At 51.4% G+C, this 16,326-nt stretch overlaps 1 protein-coding gene across 1 annotated transcript in view; it reads right to left on the reverse strand.

The window, feature by feature from the left end:
* Positions 1 to 16,326, reverse strand: part of trappc10 (trafficking protein particle complex subunit 10) — a 19,838-nt gene continuing 3,512 nt past the window's right edge. The window contains exons 5-24 of the mRNA XM_086090622.1: positions 15,049 to 15,244; positions 14,463 to 14,574; positions 13,594 to 13,841; positions 12,162 to 12,308; positions 11,816 to 11,930; positions 10,564 to 10,640; positions 10,405 to 10,496; positions 10,128 to 10,268; positions 9,486 to 9,595; positions 9,288 to 9,397; positions 7,680 to 8,156; positions 6,696 to 6,837; positions 5,477 to 5,635; positions 5,197 to 5,414; positions 5,035 to 5,135; positions 4,431 to 4,575; positions 2,813 to 2,983; positions 2,528 to 2,717; positions 1,210 to 1,401; positions 1 to 534 (exon numbers count right to left, since the gene is read on the reverse strand). Coding sequence (XP_085946748.1) covers positions 287 to 534; positions 1,210 to 1,401; positions 2,528 to 2,717; positions 2,813 to 2,983; positions 4,431 to 4,575; positions 5,035 to 5,135; positions 5,197 to 5,414; positions 5,477 to 5,635; positions 6,696 to 6,837; positions 7,680 to 8,156; positions 9,288 to 9,397; positions 9,486 to 9,595; positions 10,128 to 10,268; positions 10,405 to 10,496; positions 10,564 to 10,640; positions 11,816 to 11,930; positions 12,162 to 12,308; positions 13,594 to 13,841; positions 14,463 to 14,574; positions 15,049 to 15,244 — 3,391 coding nt within the window. The 3' untranslated portion in view covers positions 1 to 286. The remainder of the gene's footprint in view (positions 535 to 1,209; positions 1,402 to 2,527; positions 2,718 to 2,812; positions 2,984 to 4,430; positions 4,576 to 5,034; positions 5,136 to 5,196; positions 5,415 to 5,476; positions 5,636 to 6,695; positions 6,838 to 7,679; positions 8,157 to 9,287; positions 9,398 to 9,485; positions 9,596 to 10,127; positions 10,269 to 10,404; positions 10,497 to 10,563; positions 10,641 to 11,815; positions 11,931 to 12,161; positions 12,309 to 13,593; positions 13,842 to 14,462; positions 14,575 to 15,048; positions 15,245 to 16,326) is intronic.

Below are 16,326 nucleotides of genomic sequence, written 5' to 3' on the forward strand. Positions count from 1 at the left end.
TGCCACGTCAGTGAGCATTTTATTAATAATATGACTGTCAATCAAATTTGGGGGGGGTAAACATTTACAATATGCACACGCGTGTGTGTGTGCTGCGGGCCGAGCGACGCGCATGAGCACGACAAGCGGTCTTGATTTGACGGCCCGGTGCCCGCCGGCAGCCGACACGCACGTTATTTGCATGGCGCTGACGTTTGTCGCGTCTGTACAAAGTCTTCATTTCTGACACGTGACGCTGCGGGTGGCGGGCGGCGGGCGGCGGGCGGTACCTGCGGCGGGGGCGCGGTCACGTGGCGTGGATCTCCACGATGTGGTCGTCGGCGGCGGGCAGGACCAGGACCTGCCGGGCGTGGCTGTGGTTGAAGACCTGGCCCGGACTGAAGGGCTCCAGGCGGGGCATGGCCGCGCCTCTGTGCTGCTGCTGCTCACCCAGCGACTGGACGCTGCCGCGGCTGCGCACGCTGGCCGTGTCGGCCGCCGCCTCGTCCAGGGTCTTGTCCAGGAGAGACAGGCTGTCGTTCTCCACCAGGCTGTCTGAGGACGTCGGGACGCACGCGCCGCACTCAGCGACAAGTTGCGAGGGTGTGTGCGTGTGCGCGACGGCGCCGGCTTGAGCGCGGAATTTGTTGTCGTTCATTAGAATCGCAGTTGAGTCCGTCAATTGGCGGCGCCGTTGCTATTTTGTCCGCAAACTACTGCAGTCCCGCACTTTTTTGGGGCGTCTCGGTTTTTGCAAATCTCCACCAATACACACTCGGCAAATCTCGTCTTTTTCTTCTTCTTTTTTTTATAAAGCTTCTGAGAAAGGTGGCAGTGGATGCCGAAACGAGGAAAGGTCAATCAAAACATTAGCGTCTTTAAAAGGGAAAATGTTGAACAATTTATGCACGGTTTACCTTTTGATAAATAAAAAACAAAAACAATTGTCAATAACCGCTAATACTGACCAGAAACAGAAATGAGCTCTCCTGATTGGCTGCTGTGTCAACGAGGCGCCTCTTTGAAGCCAATTGACCTTACCGTGCCCCGCCCACTAAATGCGACTCAATAATAGGTTGTTTGCAAAGGAAAAAAAAGGTTTACCCAAATATTCGTTTTTAAAAAAAAAAAGCCGTCATACCACAACACTTTTGTTCACGGTGGGAATTTTTGTCGTGATTTTTGGAGGCCGACGTGTTGTTTGCGTGTGTTGACGTGCGCATTACTGACCGGCGTCTGGTTGGATGGCGTTGGCGTTGTGGGGAAGATACTTGAGGACTTTGATCTTGGGGAAGGGAAGATGGCCGGCAAACAGCGGCATGACCTCGATGTGGACTTTGTGAGTCCAGCTTCCGGACGACGGCATGGACACCAGGCCCGAACTGCGACCGCACACGGCCCAGTTGCTGCTGCTGTCTGCCACTGCACAAAACACGCACACGCAAACACGGCCGTGATGGCTGGCGGGACCCAAATGTAACGGCAGAAACCAGCGATGCGTCGAATATTCGGCCAGCGAAAATATTGGGCCCAAAATGTCTATTTTGGCCCAAATAAAATGAAAGCCGAAAGAATATGGCTGAAAAAGCGCTGCGAGTTTGCAGCAGTCGGTCGCAGCAGCTTCATCGCTTTCAGCAGGCGGGAAAAAAAAAAAAGACGGACCTGGCGAGTGAGCCACTCTTTCTGCTGCAGCGCCTTCCCCCCCTTTTTCTTTTAGAAGAGCCCCTCGAACGCTTCCCCTTTTTCACCGGCATCCCGGTGGCCGTGCTAAAGACTTGAGCTAATGCTAGCACTATTGCTATCAACACTTCTAAACACAGAAACACTTGCCGCTATGTCTGATGCGAACAAATGTACTTCTTTAATTTGAAATGTGGGCGAATATGTGAATGTGCGGCTCTTAAGTGCGCCGCACGCATCCGCGCCCGCCGGTGCCAACGACATTGACTATGAAGTGCAACGGCACCGCCAGAAAATGCTCAGGCCTTGTTTGGTGTTTCATGCCAACACGTCTGCATGGCCACATTTCAATTTATAATGTGCTTTGTTGAAATGCCAGAGCTAAATACATATTTTATAATAATAATAATATCCTTTTGATTAATTATAATAAATGCAATGATTGTAAAAATTGGCATTCCTTTTTTTTTCGGCGTTTGGGTTTTTGCTTTTCCCATTTTCTGTTTTGGCCCAAAAATGTAATTTCGGTGCATCTCTCGCAGGAACGCTTATTTTTCTTCCTTCATCGTTCTTATTGTTGTTACGCACAATGCTTCGCATTTGTGACGGCTTCAACGTAAGCTGGCCGCTATCATCGCTATATTCAACATAAGGTATCAATTTTGCCAAAAGGTAGAGATTTTGCCGGCGGTGGCGCAGGTTGGTGACGTCGCGGCATTCGGGCGGTCCCGACATACCGTTGATGTCGAGTGTCCCAAGTGGGCTGCGGGGACTTTCACGTCCCCGCATAGTGGATGCGATTGACACATTGATGTTCAAGTCATCAACCGTCACTAATTGAAACACAGACGTCGTGCCGGCGTCGTACCTTCGTACATGACTTTGCTGCTCCCGAGGCCATCGGCGTCGGTTTTGTCGTCATCGGCGGCGGCCGCCGTCTCCGCGTCGGCAGGCTCGGCCAATCGCGCGATGACCACCTCCAGACCGCAGAGGGAGCCCGAGCGGCAGCGACCCTCGCCCGCCGGCGGGACCATGTCGGCTCTCACGCTGTACAAGGTCTGCCGGCGCACACACAAATGCACCCCAATGGGCAAACGCACACACGAGGTTTTCCTGAAGGGAGAGCGGCAGGGCGCCCCCTGCTGTTTCTTACGGGCACTTTGTCCAACAGGAAGTGGTAGTGGAAGAGCTTGAAGGCGGCGGCGGCGTCGCGGCAACCGCGGGGACAGAAACTCGCCGAGAAGACGCACTCCAGACTGGACGGGAGCTCGTCCTTGCACGCGGCCTCCCACAGGCAGTACACGCTCTGCTTGCTGCACAACAACTACACACACGCGGGCGTCAGCCGCGAATCACTGGTCAGGAACGGCGTCTGTCGGTCACCTTTTGTTTGAGGCAAAAGCTCGCGTGACGTTTCCTCACCAAATTCAAAATCACAACAATTACATTTGCAAAGAAAAGCCGAGGTCATCATCTCGGACAAAAAACCTTGAGGATTACGTGTCAATTATTGGCCGTCCTTTTTTGTTTGGAATTGGGTTGACATCGAGCTGCTTAACGATGAAGACAATATCAAGCACCATTATTTTGGTAATAATTGAAATCCCCATTATTCAAACGATCATATTTATCTTTTGGTAAAAAACAAGGAAATATTTCAACGTAAAAAAAATGTAGCGCAGGCGTGCTTATGACAGCGAGTTTACGCCAACACATGATAACAGATTACAATGACGGATTTCAAAAAGATGAACCGATTAGAATTCATTTGTCTACAAGGGGACACTTCAACCTTTTGAAACTTTAAAACAAAAACATGGGTTGGGTTCTTCAGATACTTGCAGGTTCAAAACGACTTCAAGCGGAATATTAAAATCCAAACGTCACTAATACAATCGATTACTCCGACCGAAAGCGGCATAACAGCATCCTGCCGGGAAAAGGGCGGAGCACATGCTACGTGAAGCAGGAGCGGGAACGAGAGGGGACAATCCGTATTGCAGAAGACAAATGGACATATGCCAGAAACAGTGGACCAGGACGGGGGTCAAACATCTGGCGTGGATTTTGTTGGAAGGACCCAATAAGGTGTTTCTTTGTGGTCACGCCAGCCCAGAAGAAACACCAAGAACCGGAGAAACGTGCTGGAGATGTAAAAATGGTGGCGCCAACCGATATATTATATTTTGGGAATGTTGAGCCGTACAAGATTATTGGTTGGACGGACATTCATTATGGTTTGCAAAATGCATTTAATGTCCTTGATTACTTTGTGCCTGCGCGGGTCAAGTTGACTTGCAGCAACTTGTCCATATTCTGCTGGCGGCAAGTAAGAAAGCACCAAGAAGAAAATGGCTCGAACCTGAAAGGCCAACGACGAGACGACTGGGTCCATGTCGGAAGAGACATTTTTACTCAATTTGGTCTAAATGGACAAAAGTATGTCAAGGCTGTACCAGGTGACTTTGTTTAATGTCCACTCCTGCACTCTTTTTGTGTGCGGAACAAACTTCGTGGCGAAACGGGTTCCCGGCGAAACGGGTTCCCGGCGAAACGGGTTCCCGGCTCCCCGCTTTGTTGGTTCAATGTTCTTATTGCTCATGTCAAATGGAAAAGCACGAGAATGTTGTACATTTTCTAATAATTGCGAGTTGTGCGAATGTGCTTTTCGATAAAAAGTCCCTTTGAAAACAAATGAAATGCGCTATTTTGGCCACTCTCGAACTCGAGGCCATTCGCTGACAGCAGGCAAAGGCGAAGTTTGCGGTCACCTGTTCGGCGGTGCCGTTGAGGGACGGCATCTCCAGAGGCGCCCGCCACCGCTGGCCATCCTGCTGGCCTTTCTCCGCCAGTTTGACCCGGGCCAGCGTGAAGTCAGAATCCGACACGTTGCGCACGCACACCTGGATGTACTTCCTGCAGGCGGATGCGACACGATCCACGTTTCATTGTGTGCGACTTTACTGCCAAACGTTCTCCAAAAAGTCAAACCCGAGCGTGCCAGCATTTCTCAAGCCAAACCGAATATTTATTGCGTGCTATGACGACGTTGACATTAACGTAACGTAACAAATGGATTACGTTCTCATTAGAAAAAAAGAAAGTAGGATTCTTTAGCTATCAACTTTGAGTGACATCTAGCGAACATGGAAAAAAATAAGAAAACAAACTTTGCAAGCCGGCCGTGAAATCAAGATGGCAATATTTCATCCACATGAAATTGTAAGTATGGTTGAATGTTGGCGCGACTTGCGTGCGTGCGTGGCGGCGGCGTGCCGAGCTCATTTGAATTGAATTTACGGGTCGCGTGGCGGGTTGGGGCTAAACAGTGCGGTCACCGCTGCGCCACAGGGTGCGAGGCAGCGGCCCACCCACCTGTTTCCGGCGGACAGCAGCGAGTGCTCCGTCTTGAAGGGGATGTGGAAGGTGAGGGTGAGCAAGGTGGAGTAGATGGACCACGGACAGTCGATGGACATCTGGAGACGGACAAAGAGGTGAGCGGACGTCGGGCGCCGCCGTGCCCCGCCCCCGCCTCACCCTCTGGTCCATGGCGGTCATGGCCGTGTCGGGGTGACTGTAGCTTCGCGGCCGGTGTCGGACCTCGCCGTTGGTCAGCCTCTCGTCGGCGGGTCCGGACGGGATGAGGCACAGGACCTCCAGATGGAACTCCAGCGTGTGGTAGGGAGGCGTGGCCGGCAAGCTGATGCTGGTCACCTTGTCCGACGACTGGACCGACAGCGCGCTCTGCGACACGGCTGTCCGACGGCAATCGCAATTAAGGCTTACGGCGGCGCTTTTGGCGGCGGCGCGTGCGTACCGGCGCTGGTGTTGCTGACGCGCGCGGCGCAGGCGGCGTTGGCGAGGACCGGCATGCTGTCGCTGTTGCTGAGCTGCAGGGCGTCGCCCTTCTTCACGGCGTAGTGGCCCGTCAGCAGCGTGAACTTCACCGTCTGCGGGAGGCCGGCCAACAGCGGCTCTGAACGCACGAAAGGGGAGGGGCCACGCTCAGCTCACAGTTGACACACCAAAACGTTTCCAGTCACGAAATTAAGAACATAAAAACGATTTCCATTCCTCAAACGAAAGAAAAACTCCCGACCGTTTGACTGGATTTGGACTGATTTTGAAAGCTTCACACAATATTGTGTTCTGTTGCTATCAAAACATGCCTCTTCTTTCATCAGGAAAAAAAAGTGGAATTCTATCTATTTTCATTTTGAAGCAATTGGAATTAGAATATAGCTAAGTTTCATCATTATTCACAAATGTTTAGAACTGTGAGTAAATGAGCAATTTTTTTTTTTTACATGGCCTGGGTTGATATTTTGCTCTGCTGTCACCTGCTGGTCGTTTGTGTAATAACTAGCATTTCTTCAACAGTTCTTTGCAGTGGAGAGGCTTCTGTATGCTCGAGCATAAAAAGACATATAATTATGTCTTTGGGACACTTCAAGCATTTTTGGGGAGCAAATGAGTTCATTTAAGCCCTGAGCCTTTGGGTACGCTTTGAAACGTATTTCTGTCATGGAGACTCGGGTTTGAAGTAAACATGATTAAGTCAAGTCTTTTAAACATTTTTTTTGTCTTTGTCAGCTACTTCTGTTTTCTTTCTGTGTTTTCTGTTTCCGTTGATGCTCACGGCTGTCGACTCGCCTTGAAATGTGCTACAGAAATAAAGTTGCCTTGTCGCGATTCCAGCGCGGCCGTTCGCCGCAAGAAGGAACGTCGAAGAGTCGTAATCAAGCGCAACATTTTCTGGACAATAAGTTCTATGCAGCGTCGCTGGCCTAAAGATGCTCTTGTGGTTTGCGGAATCGGAGTTCATCAGCAAAATGCGGCCTCGTCATTAGTTATAGAAAAGTTTTCTTTTGGATTTTGTTCACAAAAATAAGAGTTATTTGGTTAGTTGCGGTTGACTTTGAGGAAGCTGCAGATTAAGGCCCAAAGGATGTGCATGCTTTGAGAGCGCCACATGGCGCCGCTCACTCCCGGCGTGAGCGGCGCAGACGCGCCTCCCACCTGGGGCGGCGGCTCACCTGAGAGCGGCTGGACGGTGAGCTGCGGTTCCTGAGAGTAGACGTGGTACTGGACCGAGGGGTAGATGTGAGGCAGGACAAAGTTGACGTGGGCCAAGGTGACGCACAGCTGCCGCAGCGTGTACGTGGCCGACTCGTCGCTCTGAGCAAAAACACACAAACAGCAGGTGGCGCTCTTCATTCGAGTCAACGCACGCGCCGCATTCATTCTTCGCATTGCGTCTTGTTTGTGACTTTGTGTGTTCGAGGTTCTTCCTGGGTTTTCTGTCGTGCCGTTACTTGTAAACACTCTTCTGCTCGATGTGGACGCGTTTAGACCCTGGCTGGGGTCCTCCTCTCGTTTGTCCTGCGCTTGGTATTCCCGATTATGCCTGCCGAGGCTGTCTCCACGGCAACGAGACGATGTGTGTTAGCGTGTCAGCTGGGATATTTGGACAGACTTCAGCTTCGACGCTGAATATCATACAATGAATACGCATCCCCATTATCACGCCTTTGGTTGCTCCTCCCACTCTCCTAACTCCCTGTAAGGACCCGGGTGCGCTGCGGATACGCTCGCCGTGGCAAGGCTGCTGGACAGGGTGTCGACGTTGGCACGCCCCCGACCCCCCCCCCCCCGCTAATGTGCTGTAATGTCTTTTATTACGTGGCTGCAAGTGCTGAGGTTTTTCCACGTTCATACAATGCCCCCCCCAAACCCCCCCCTCCTTAATGGAGCAGCGACTTGAGCCTCGTTTTTTTCCCTACTGCTCTTGTCCTTTTTTTGTACGTGGTGTGCTTTGTGTGTTGTTTTTGTATACGTGTTGCATCTGATGTGAGTTTTGGATTATTTGTGTGCATTAGTTTTTTTGTGTTTTTGATCACACAGCAACACAAAGATACAACACACAAACCCACACATGACAAATCCAAAACAAACACAGGACAGACAGACACACACACACAGGACGACCCCCCCCAAGGTGGACGGAAGCGGCGTCTCACAGGCGCGGCGAGGACGACGATGTTGTCTCCGGGCTCCAACGTGATGTCCCGCCCCCTCAGCATCCGCGCACCCTCCTTCAGGGCCACGGGCAGCGCGGGTGCGGCGGCGGCGTGGGGGCTACGAGCGAGGGGGTGCGGCGCGTCCTGAGGCGAGCCGCTGTCGTGGCGGCGTATGACCAGGTGCGCGTTCTTGCACACCACGCCCGCCGAGCTGAGGGAATCGTCCGAGGGGCTGCGGTCATGCGCCTCGTCCATCTCGGGCGGGGGGCCGCTGTTCAGCGAGGACGGGCGCCCCGCCGGAGAGACGGCCACCTCGAAGTCCACCGTGGCGGGGAGGCCGCCGCCGCCGCCGCCGCCGCCGCCGCCGCGCCCCTGAGCGCCCCCCTTGGAGGCGTTCTCGACGTCCAGGTGGATGCCGACGGCCATCTCGTCCACGTGCACGGCGACGGGCATCAGACAGCGCAGCGTCAGCTCCACCTGAGCGCAAAAGCAGGCGGCAAAATGTCATCCGCAATAAGACGCGCTTTTTCGGACTGGATGAAGTGATTCCCGCCCTCGCTGCACGGCTCGCACCTTTCTAAACTTGTCAGAAATGTCACTTTGAAAAATCAATATGATGAAGAATACTTTTTTCCGTTTTTGGGGGGGCACTGCGCGTAACCGAACGGCTCATTTAAACAAGGTCCGAACATTCTGAGTGAAACAGTATATTTGTGAACGCGCCCACTAGAAGGGAACAGTGACTGAGGGAAATAAACCTTTTTTTTTAATTTTTTTTTTTTTACTTGTCTTACTTCTAAGGAAGGGCGACCCGACCCACAAAGTGAAAATCTGCGATAACCGTACGGTAGCGACGGAGCACCGTCATTGCACCATTTCAAAACCACGGCGCCAAGGAGGGAGCTGCCCGGCCAACCGGGCCGGGTTTGGATGAGGACCCACTTCCCTGACGGCGTCTTCTTGCTGTGCTTCAACTTCTTCAAGGGACTTTGCACGATTCTAGTTAATGTTGTATAGCATCACAAACAATGTCAATGGTTGCCCTTTGGGCCTCCATTGCAAACTGATCATCGTGGAAGGCGAATCCCTTCTCAAGGTTTCTCATTTTTCGCCTGATGTTTTTGTTGCTGTTGCGTTTTTTCTTGCCCTCTTGTGGTTTGATTAGAGGATGTCGTTGATATTTGTCAACCGAGGGCACGTGACGCCCTCTTCCGAGACTCCTGCGTGATTAAGGACTATAGAAATAAACTTGACTTGACTACCGAGGGAGCATATTATATGTAAAAAAAATAATAATATAACAAATTAAAGGCAAAATGATAAAAAGTGGTCACATTGTATGGACCAGCGGTCCTCAAGTGTTGTCATGCTGGTGACCACATTTTCTTATTTGCCAAACATGAAATAAGCTTGAGTTTTCTAATGTTTTTCGTTTTTGAAATACTGCATAATGATTTTGCCGTATCTTCTTGAATGCATCACTCACTCATTTTTAAAAAAGGAAAATAATTTATCTGGAGGACAATAAACAATATCAGATTCACTTCAACTATAAATGTTGTGGTCTTCCAGCTTCGGCTGAAAACGACATGCAAAATGGAAGCTTACCTGCAGGGTGGCGCCCGAGTGCACGCAGGCGCCGTCCGGCCTGAATCGGATCCGCGTCAGCCGAGCAAAGACGCTCATGTCCAGCGTGACCTTGGCGGAGGTCGCGCCCCCTGCGGAGCGAGCACACACAAGTCGTCAGCATGCGGCCTCCTCAAGAGCCGCCCTGAAAAAGCGGGTGGTCAAAAAGCGGGTGCTCACCCGGATCGGCGGGCGCGCCGGCGTAGTCCAGCACGTCGCGGCAAAAGCGAGTCCTCTCTTCCGTGCCGAGGTTGGCGTCGCCCGCCAGTAAGGCGCTGGTCTGCAGGGAGCTAGCGAGGGACTGCGGTTAAGGAAACAACAGGATTCGGGACCGGCGGAGCAGGGACCGTGCCGGTGTGCGGAACCCACCGACCGCGCTGGTCTGGAATCACGTTTGCGAATGCTTGACACGTTTGTTCGTTTTTTACGTCAATCACAAAGAGTCGTGTTGGCCCGCGGAATGAAAACGACATTAGCAGTGGGACTGTTCCCAAAAGCCATCAGGTTGAGTTTCGCCGGCAGCAAATCGTTGATCCTGGATTATGTCTTTCCCAAAGAAACACAATCTGGACAATGGCCGGCGACAGAAAATCGGACCAATGACGTGGCTAGAATCTTGTGGTTGGACCCAAGTAAAAGTCCAGCAGTACGGTGTGACCCACGAACTACTTGCTGTTGCCAGCCTAAAAATAAATAAATCAATTGTTCGCCGGCCCCACGTCAACCTGGACGCTACAAATTCGCATTGGGCTCGAGCGGACGGTTGCGAGACTTCGCCCGCAGCCGCCGTGAAGCGGACCGACGAGAGGAGGACGAGGATACTCCACTCTTCGTCTCAGCAGTTTCTGGCACTCGCCAATCTGCTTCCTGGTGTGAGTGACCGGAAAAGTCCAGCCCTCGCAAACGTACGAATGCAGAGCCTCCGCCAGCAACACTTCGGCTTGCTCCGGCTCGCCTTTGCTCCTGGAACACACAAACGCACAAATGCACAAACATGGAGACACAAACGCATGCAGGTAAACATGGACAGGCGCAACCACACACAAAAAGTCAACATCACTCAAATCATCGTCGTCAATGTCAGAACGGTTGCGCTCACATGTAAAATTCCGCCAGACTTTTTCCGAGCAGTCGGGCCGAGCGCAGTCTCCCGATGGTCCGGTACATCTCCATGGCCGCCTGGCACAGCTCCTGATTGGGCGGGAGGGAGGAAGTTGAGTGAGCCTCCAGGGCAGCTGCAGCGGTCCGAGCAACTCACCAGGTAATGCCTTTCAAAAGCTTCCACGGACGACAAGGCTTCCTTCAGCTTCTTGTAGGGACTCTGCAGACTGTTGACTGACGAAAGACAAAGACAAACGCGTCACAGAACGACTGCGCTTGGACGGCGGCCACCTCCAAATCTCAAAGCACATGTCAGAAATGCAAAAGACCACGTCAACACACACACACGCGACTCATCAGACCACAGCCCAAAATCAAGTTGGACATCTTCAAAAAGAAGAGTCTTGTGTTCTTGTCCTCCTGAAGCTGTTGACGGACATTTAGCAATACTGTCTCTTGAAATGAAGCCCGTGTCCGTCATCGGGGTTTGATGCTGCCGATTCCAATGCCCGCCATCATCCATGAGATTGCTCTACTGAAAGGTTCGGAGTGAAGCCCTGCCCCGCCCTTTTATCTTGAATTCTCACGAGACTAACAAGAGGCAGAAAACGGCATCCGATTCGTATATAGTAGCTGCCATCCAGTAAACTGTTGCAACGATTTACTGGTTGGCAGAAAGATCGAGTACACAAGCCGCTTTCTCTTAATATGCGGAAGAAGGTCTAATCTGTCCAAAATGCTTTCTTGGCTGCCCCCCCCATGTGTGACTTCATGGTCTTAACTGGTTTCAACTAGATAAGTGCGCTGATGATGTATTTGAATTTAGCCATTTTGGCAATTTTAAACATGGAACATCTGGATTTCCGATTACTGCCGAGGGAATAAAAGAATCCTCCGCTACAGCGTCGGCCGTCGACCTCCGAGCGGGCTGACGCTCCGACGCTCGAGTATACAGTAGATAGGAAGCTGCCGAGAGAGGAAAAAACGGCTGAGCTCAGGTCACCTGTCCAGTCATTAAGAGTCTTAATCTGAAGACAATAGCAATGAAAGGTGTTGAGCCGCACGTGTCCATCGTGTACTTTCCCACGCAAATGGGCCGCCCGCCGATCGACTGGAGCACCGACACCTCAAATATTTCTACAGGCGGGTATTCCGAAGTTCTCACACAAGTTTATTCTTCAAAGTGTCAGCATTTTAAAGGACGTGGGCCCCTTCGCAGATAATCAACATGGGCAGCCAATTTCACAATGCGGTCATCGCCAGAGGAAAAAAAAAAAGGAGGAGGTGCAACAGTTCCTTGATGGATTGATTTTTAAACGGCGGAGAAGGCGCTCGCCCCCCCGGGCCCGGATTTGACCCCCCGAAGGGCCTTTCGTTGGGCAGCCCTGCAGCAGCCCGCGTCCGCTTACCAGTTTCTGGCCGCTCATCGCCAAGCCCGGCCAGCAGGTCCACCGTCCTGTTCAAGTCTTCCGAGGTCGGACCTTGGCGGGACACCAGCCCGCACAACTGACCCAGAGATTTCAGCTGCACACAAGGACACAAGCCCCCTTCATCATCATCATCATCATCATCATCCTCCTGTTTTCTCCTACATGCAATATTTGCAGGCAGCCAACTCGGTGTCGGTCTGAAAATTGTGCTCAACGGCACTGCGGCTTGAGCAGGAAATGGACCATCGGCGCATGCATCCTGGTTCTTTCACAGGGCATTTCTTTGCATTTGCCCGCCTTTCCCCCCCCATTGTGGCTCGGGTACCTTGTCGGTGGCGTAGGCCCACAGTCCCACCGTGTGCGAGCTGTTGGCGGCCAACTGGGCCGGGTCGCAGCAGCTCTCGATGCGGTGCAGAACCTCCAGGCAGCTGAGGAAAACCCAGCAGTCCAGCGCCCCCTCCAGCACCGACACCTGCCATGTGCCAGGCGGACCCGTTAGGACGGAAGATCCCGTACAATTGTGGGGAGGTTGGTAACATCAAAATAATAATAACAACGTCAGCGTGGATAAGAACTCAATCTGATGCAGAACAGGCCAAAAGTTTGGACACGCCTTCTCATTCGTTTATTTTCATGACTACGTACCTCGGAGATTCTCACCGAAGGCATCAAAACGGCGACGACTATCAAACACATGCGGAGTTAATGTACTTCACAAAAAAAGGCGAAAATAATCAAACGAGTACATGAATAAATAGCCAGCCTTTTCTCTGATGACTTTTTTTGCACATTCTCTCAATGAGCTTCAAAAGGTAGTCAGTCACCCGAAAGGGTTTTACAACCGTCGTTATTAAGGAGTTCCCAGACGTAAGAATGCGAAATAAAGTAACCGGAGCAAAGGATGGTTATTTTGAAGAATTGGAATATAAAACATGTTTTCAGTTATTTCACCTTTTTTTTCTGTTCATCAGTTCACACATCGTTTTGATGCCTTCAGTGAGAATCTACAATATTGTGGTTTTGTTCACAATAATAGCGGTCACAAAGAAATAATAATTTAAAAAGAGTGCGCAACGATGATCACATGTTGAACTACTGAATGAACTACTGAGCTCTCAACAAAAAAAGAAGGAATAATAAAATAAGCTTGGCTCGCCATTTTATTATGTGTTCTGATGGTTGCTGTTTTTTATGCGGATGTACTGCTTTATCGTCACATGATATCGTCACAAATTTAAGGCCGCCATTATTGCTCTGTTTAGCAACATTTCGAACCCTTCCAGCAACAAAAAGCTAAAAGCGGTGGCTCTGAAGCTGGCAACATTCTTATTTTCTGCATGATGAAGGGACGAGGGCCGAAGTGTACGAAAATGTAACGTTGTCGTTTTAATCCTCACTTATAAGTTTGTTGACATTTGCCAATTTTACTGCACTCATACGTAGCAGATCTACACAGCCAGAATAATATTTAATATTGACGCAAGTTGTAAGGCTGGACAATGAATTGAAATTTGCCATTTTGAAATCATTTTATTCATCACGATTTCACTCAATTAAATCATCACGATTCCGTTTTTCTCGTGACCCCCTGAGCGGCAGAGGAATCGAATCCATCGGAATCGAAAGGAGCCGGAGCAAAGTCATGATCTAATTTCATCGAAAGGGGTCGTGGACGGAGACCCAAAGCGCAGCGGCGCCACGGCGCCACGGCGGGCAGTGGAACGGAAGTGATGTTAATGTGAAAGTGCGGCGCCAACCTCGAGCAGGCGCAGCTCCTGTACGCAATTGTGCAGCAGCTCCAGGGCCCGTCGGGTGACCTCCCAGGGTCTGAGCAGGAAGATGAGCAGGGTGCACTGGCGCGAGAAGAGGTAACTGCGCAGGTCCAGAAGGCTGGCTGCGCCGCGCTGGATGTTGTCGCGCTTCTCCATGTCGATGGGTCGCCGCAGCAGGAGACCGCTCCAGCCGAGCACCGGCGAGCAGAAGGAGCCCAACCACTTGACGGCGTCTGCGGAGCAGGACGCGCCGGTTCACGTGTGGAACACCAGTGCGGCTTTTAAAAAGCTCACTCGCCACTCAAACCCTCCGCATTTTGTCACCTCGAAATCCAAACCGGTCACTTTCAAAAGTCGAAGCTAACCTGATTTTGTTCATAATCGTACATTTCCAATGATGTCAATGATGGAACGCACTTTTCATATTTGGCCATTATGATGTTTCCGTGTATCGAAGAGCCACGGAAATAACAACCTCCGTTATAAAAGGGAAACGGTCATGATTTCAAAGTATTTGGGGTCCATCGATTTATCCGCTAAGTGTCGAGTGTGGGTCTTCGTCAAGCCAATGAGCCGAACGAGGCGCCATTTTTGCTGGTCCTCTGCAGTTCCTTCAAGTCTTTCTCTGGAGATTTCATGCATGTAAATGTATGACGCTGTGTATTGTACATTTGAGTTAGAAAAAAGATGGCTGCTAAAAGTCATCTCACAGCAGAAGGGGACAGTGGCGGACTTTCCGACCTCGGCGGAGCAGGTCGCTTTTAGATAAAGAGAGCGGCCGATCACCGATGCCCCAAAGGGAAGGAAATGAGCGCCGATTTACCGATTGCGGTCGAGCGAGCGGGCTGGCGTACCTCCGGCTCCGAAGTTGAGGACGTACTGCGTGAAGAGCGCGTCCAGCTCGTCGTACTGCACCAGCGCGTCTTCAAACTGCTGCAACATCTCAAACACGAACGCCAGCTCCTCCTGCGCCGCCGCCGCCGGCGAACGTACGCAACAAGAATCCAAAGACAACACAAGTTAGGTGTCACACAAGCAATGCGGAAATCAGTCCCGACTTGAAATCAACGCTTGCAAGACGGGATGACGGTTTCAATTTAGGGTTCCAGTTGGCCTTTCCAACTGGAACCTTCATCCTGCCTTGAACGCTGACCTGAAAAGCATTTCAAAGAAGGCTCTCGCGTCAGGAGGAAAATGAGGGCTGATTCATTTTGATGAACGATTCATTTTTCAACTAATTGTTTACGGCTTGATTATGAAAAAAATGATCACAATTCTTTTGGAAACACTAAAACTGTTTCAGTTCCTTTCGGACCAAACACAATGTATTTATAATTGATATGCATTTATTTCTGATGGCAAAGGCTGGCTTTGGGGTCGGAATGAAGCTTCCAAGGAAGGTCCAGAGAACTGCAAGGCAGGCTGGAAGCTGTACTGGACCTGGACCATGAAGTATTCGCAGAAGCTCCATCCGGGCTGGGTGCGTTTCTCCCTCAGCGTGCGCATGTCGTCCTCGAAGCGTCCCAGGTTCTTGGTGAACGACATGAGCAGGAGCGTCCTCAGCTTGAGCAGCAGAGAGTTCCACGACTCCTGCGAGCGCGACGAGTCCTTCAGCGGGTCCGACAGCACCACGCACCTGCCGGGAGGGAGACCGACCCAACCACTTCAAAGCGTGCCAAGGCACCACAAGCGCAAAGTGAGTCAAGACCAGGAAAGCGTGGCCTGCCGTCGAAGCGCTCAGGTCAAGGTGACTTGGACTGACCTTAAAGGGGGACTTGGACTGACCTTAAAGGGGGACTTGGACTGACCTTAAAGGGGGACTTGGACTGACCTTAGAGGGTGACTTGGACTGACCTTAGAGGGTGACTTGGACTGACCTTAGAGGGGGACTTGGACTGACCTTAGAGGGGGACTTGGACTGACCTTAGAGGGTGACTTGGACTGACCTTAGAGGGTGACTTGGACTGACCTTAAAGGGGGACTTGGACTGACCTTAAAGGGGGACTTGGACTGACCTTAGAGGGGGACTTGGACTGACCTTAGAGGGGGACTTGGACTGACCTTAGAGGGTGACTTGGACTGACCTTAAAGGGGGACTTGGACTGACCTTAAAGGGGGACTTGGACTGACCTTAGAGGGTGACTTGGACTGACCTTAGAGGGTGACTTGGACTGACCTTAAAGGGTGACTTGGACTGACCTTAAAGGGGGACTTGGACTGACCTTAAAGGGGGACTTGGACTGACCTTAGAGGGGGACTTGGACTGACCTTAGAGGGGGACTTGGACTGACCTTAAAGGGGGACTTGGACTGACCTTAAAGGGGGACTTGGACTGACCTTAAAGGGGGACTTGGACTGACCTTAGAGGGTGACTTGGACTGACCTTAGAGGGGGACTTGGACTGACCTTAGAGGGTGACTTGGACTGACCTTAGAGGGTGACTTGGACTGACCTTAAAGGGTGACTTGGACTGACCTTAAAGGGGGACTTGGACTGACCTTAAAGGGGGACTTGGACTGACCTTAGAGGGGAAATTGGACTGACCTTAGAGGGGGACTTGGACTGACCTTAAAGGGGGACTTGGACTGACCTTAGAGGGTGACTTGGACTGACCTTAAAGGGTGACTTGGACTGACCTTAAAGGGGGACTTGGACTGACCTTAGAGGGGGACTTGGACTGACCTTAGAGGGGGACTTGGACTGACCTTAGAGGGGGAC

Source organism: Leptonotus elevatus, chromosome 12 (assembly GCF_054856555.1).
Source record: "Leptonotus elevatus isolate MCC_2025b chromosome 12, RoL_Lele_1.0, whole genome shotgun sequence".
NCBI classification, from domain to species: Eukaryota; Metazoa; Chordata; class Actinopteri; order Syngnathiformes; family Syngnathidae; genus Leptonotus; species Leptonotus elevatus.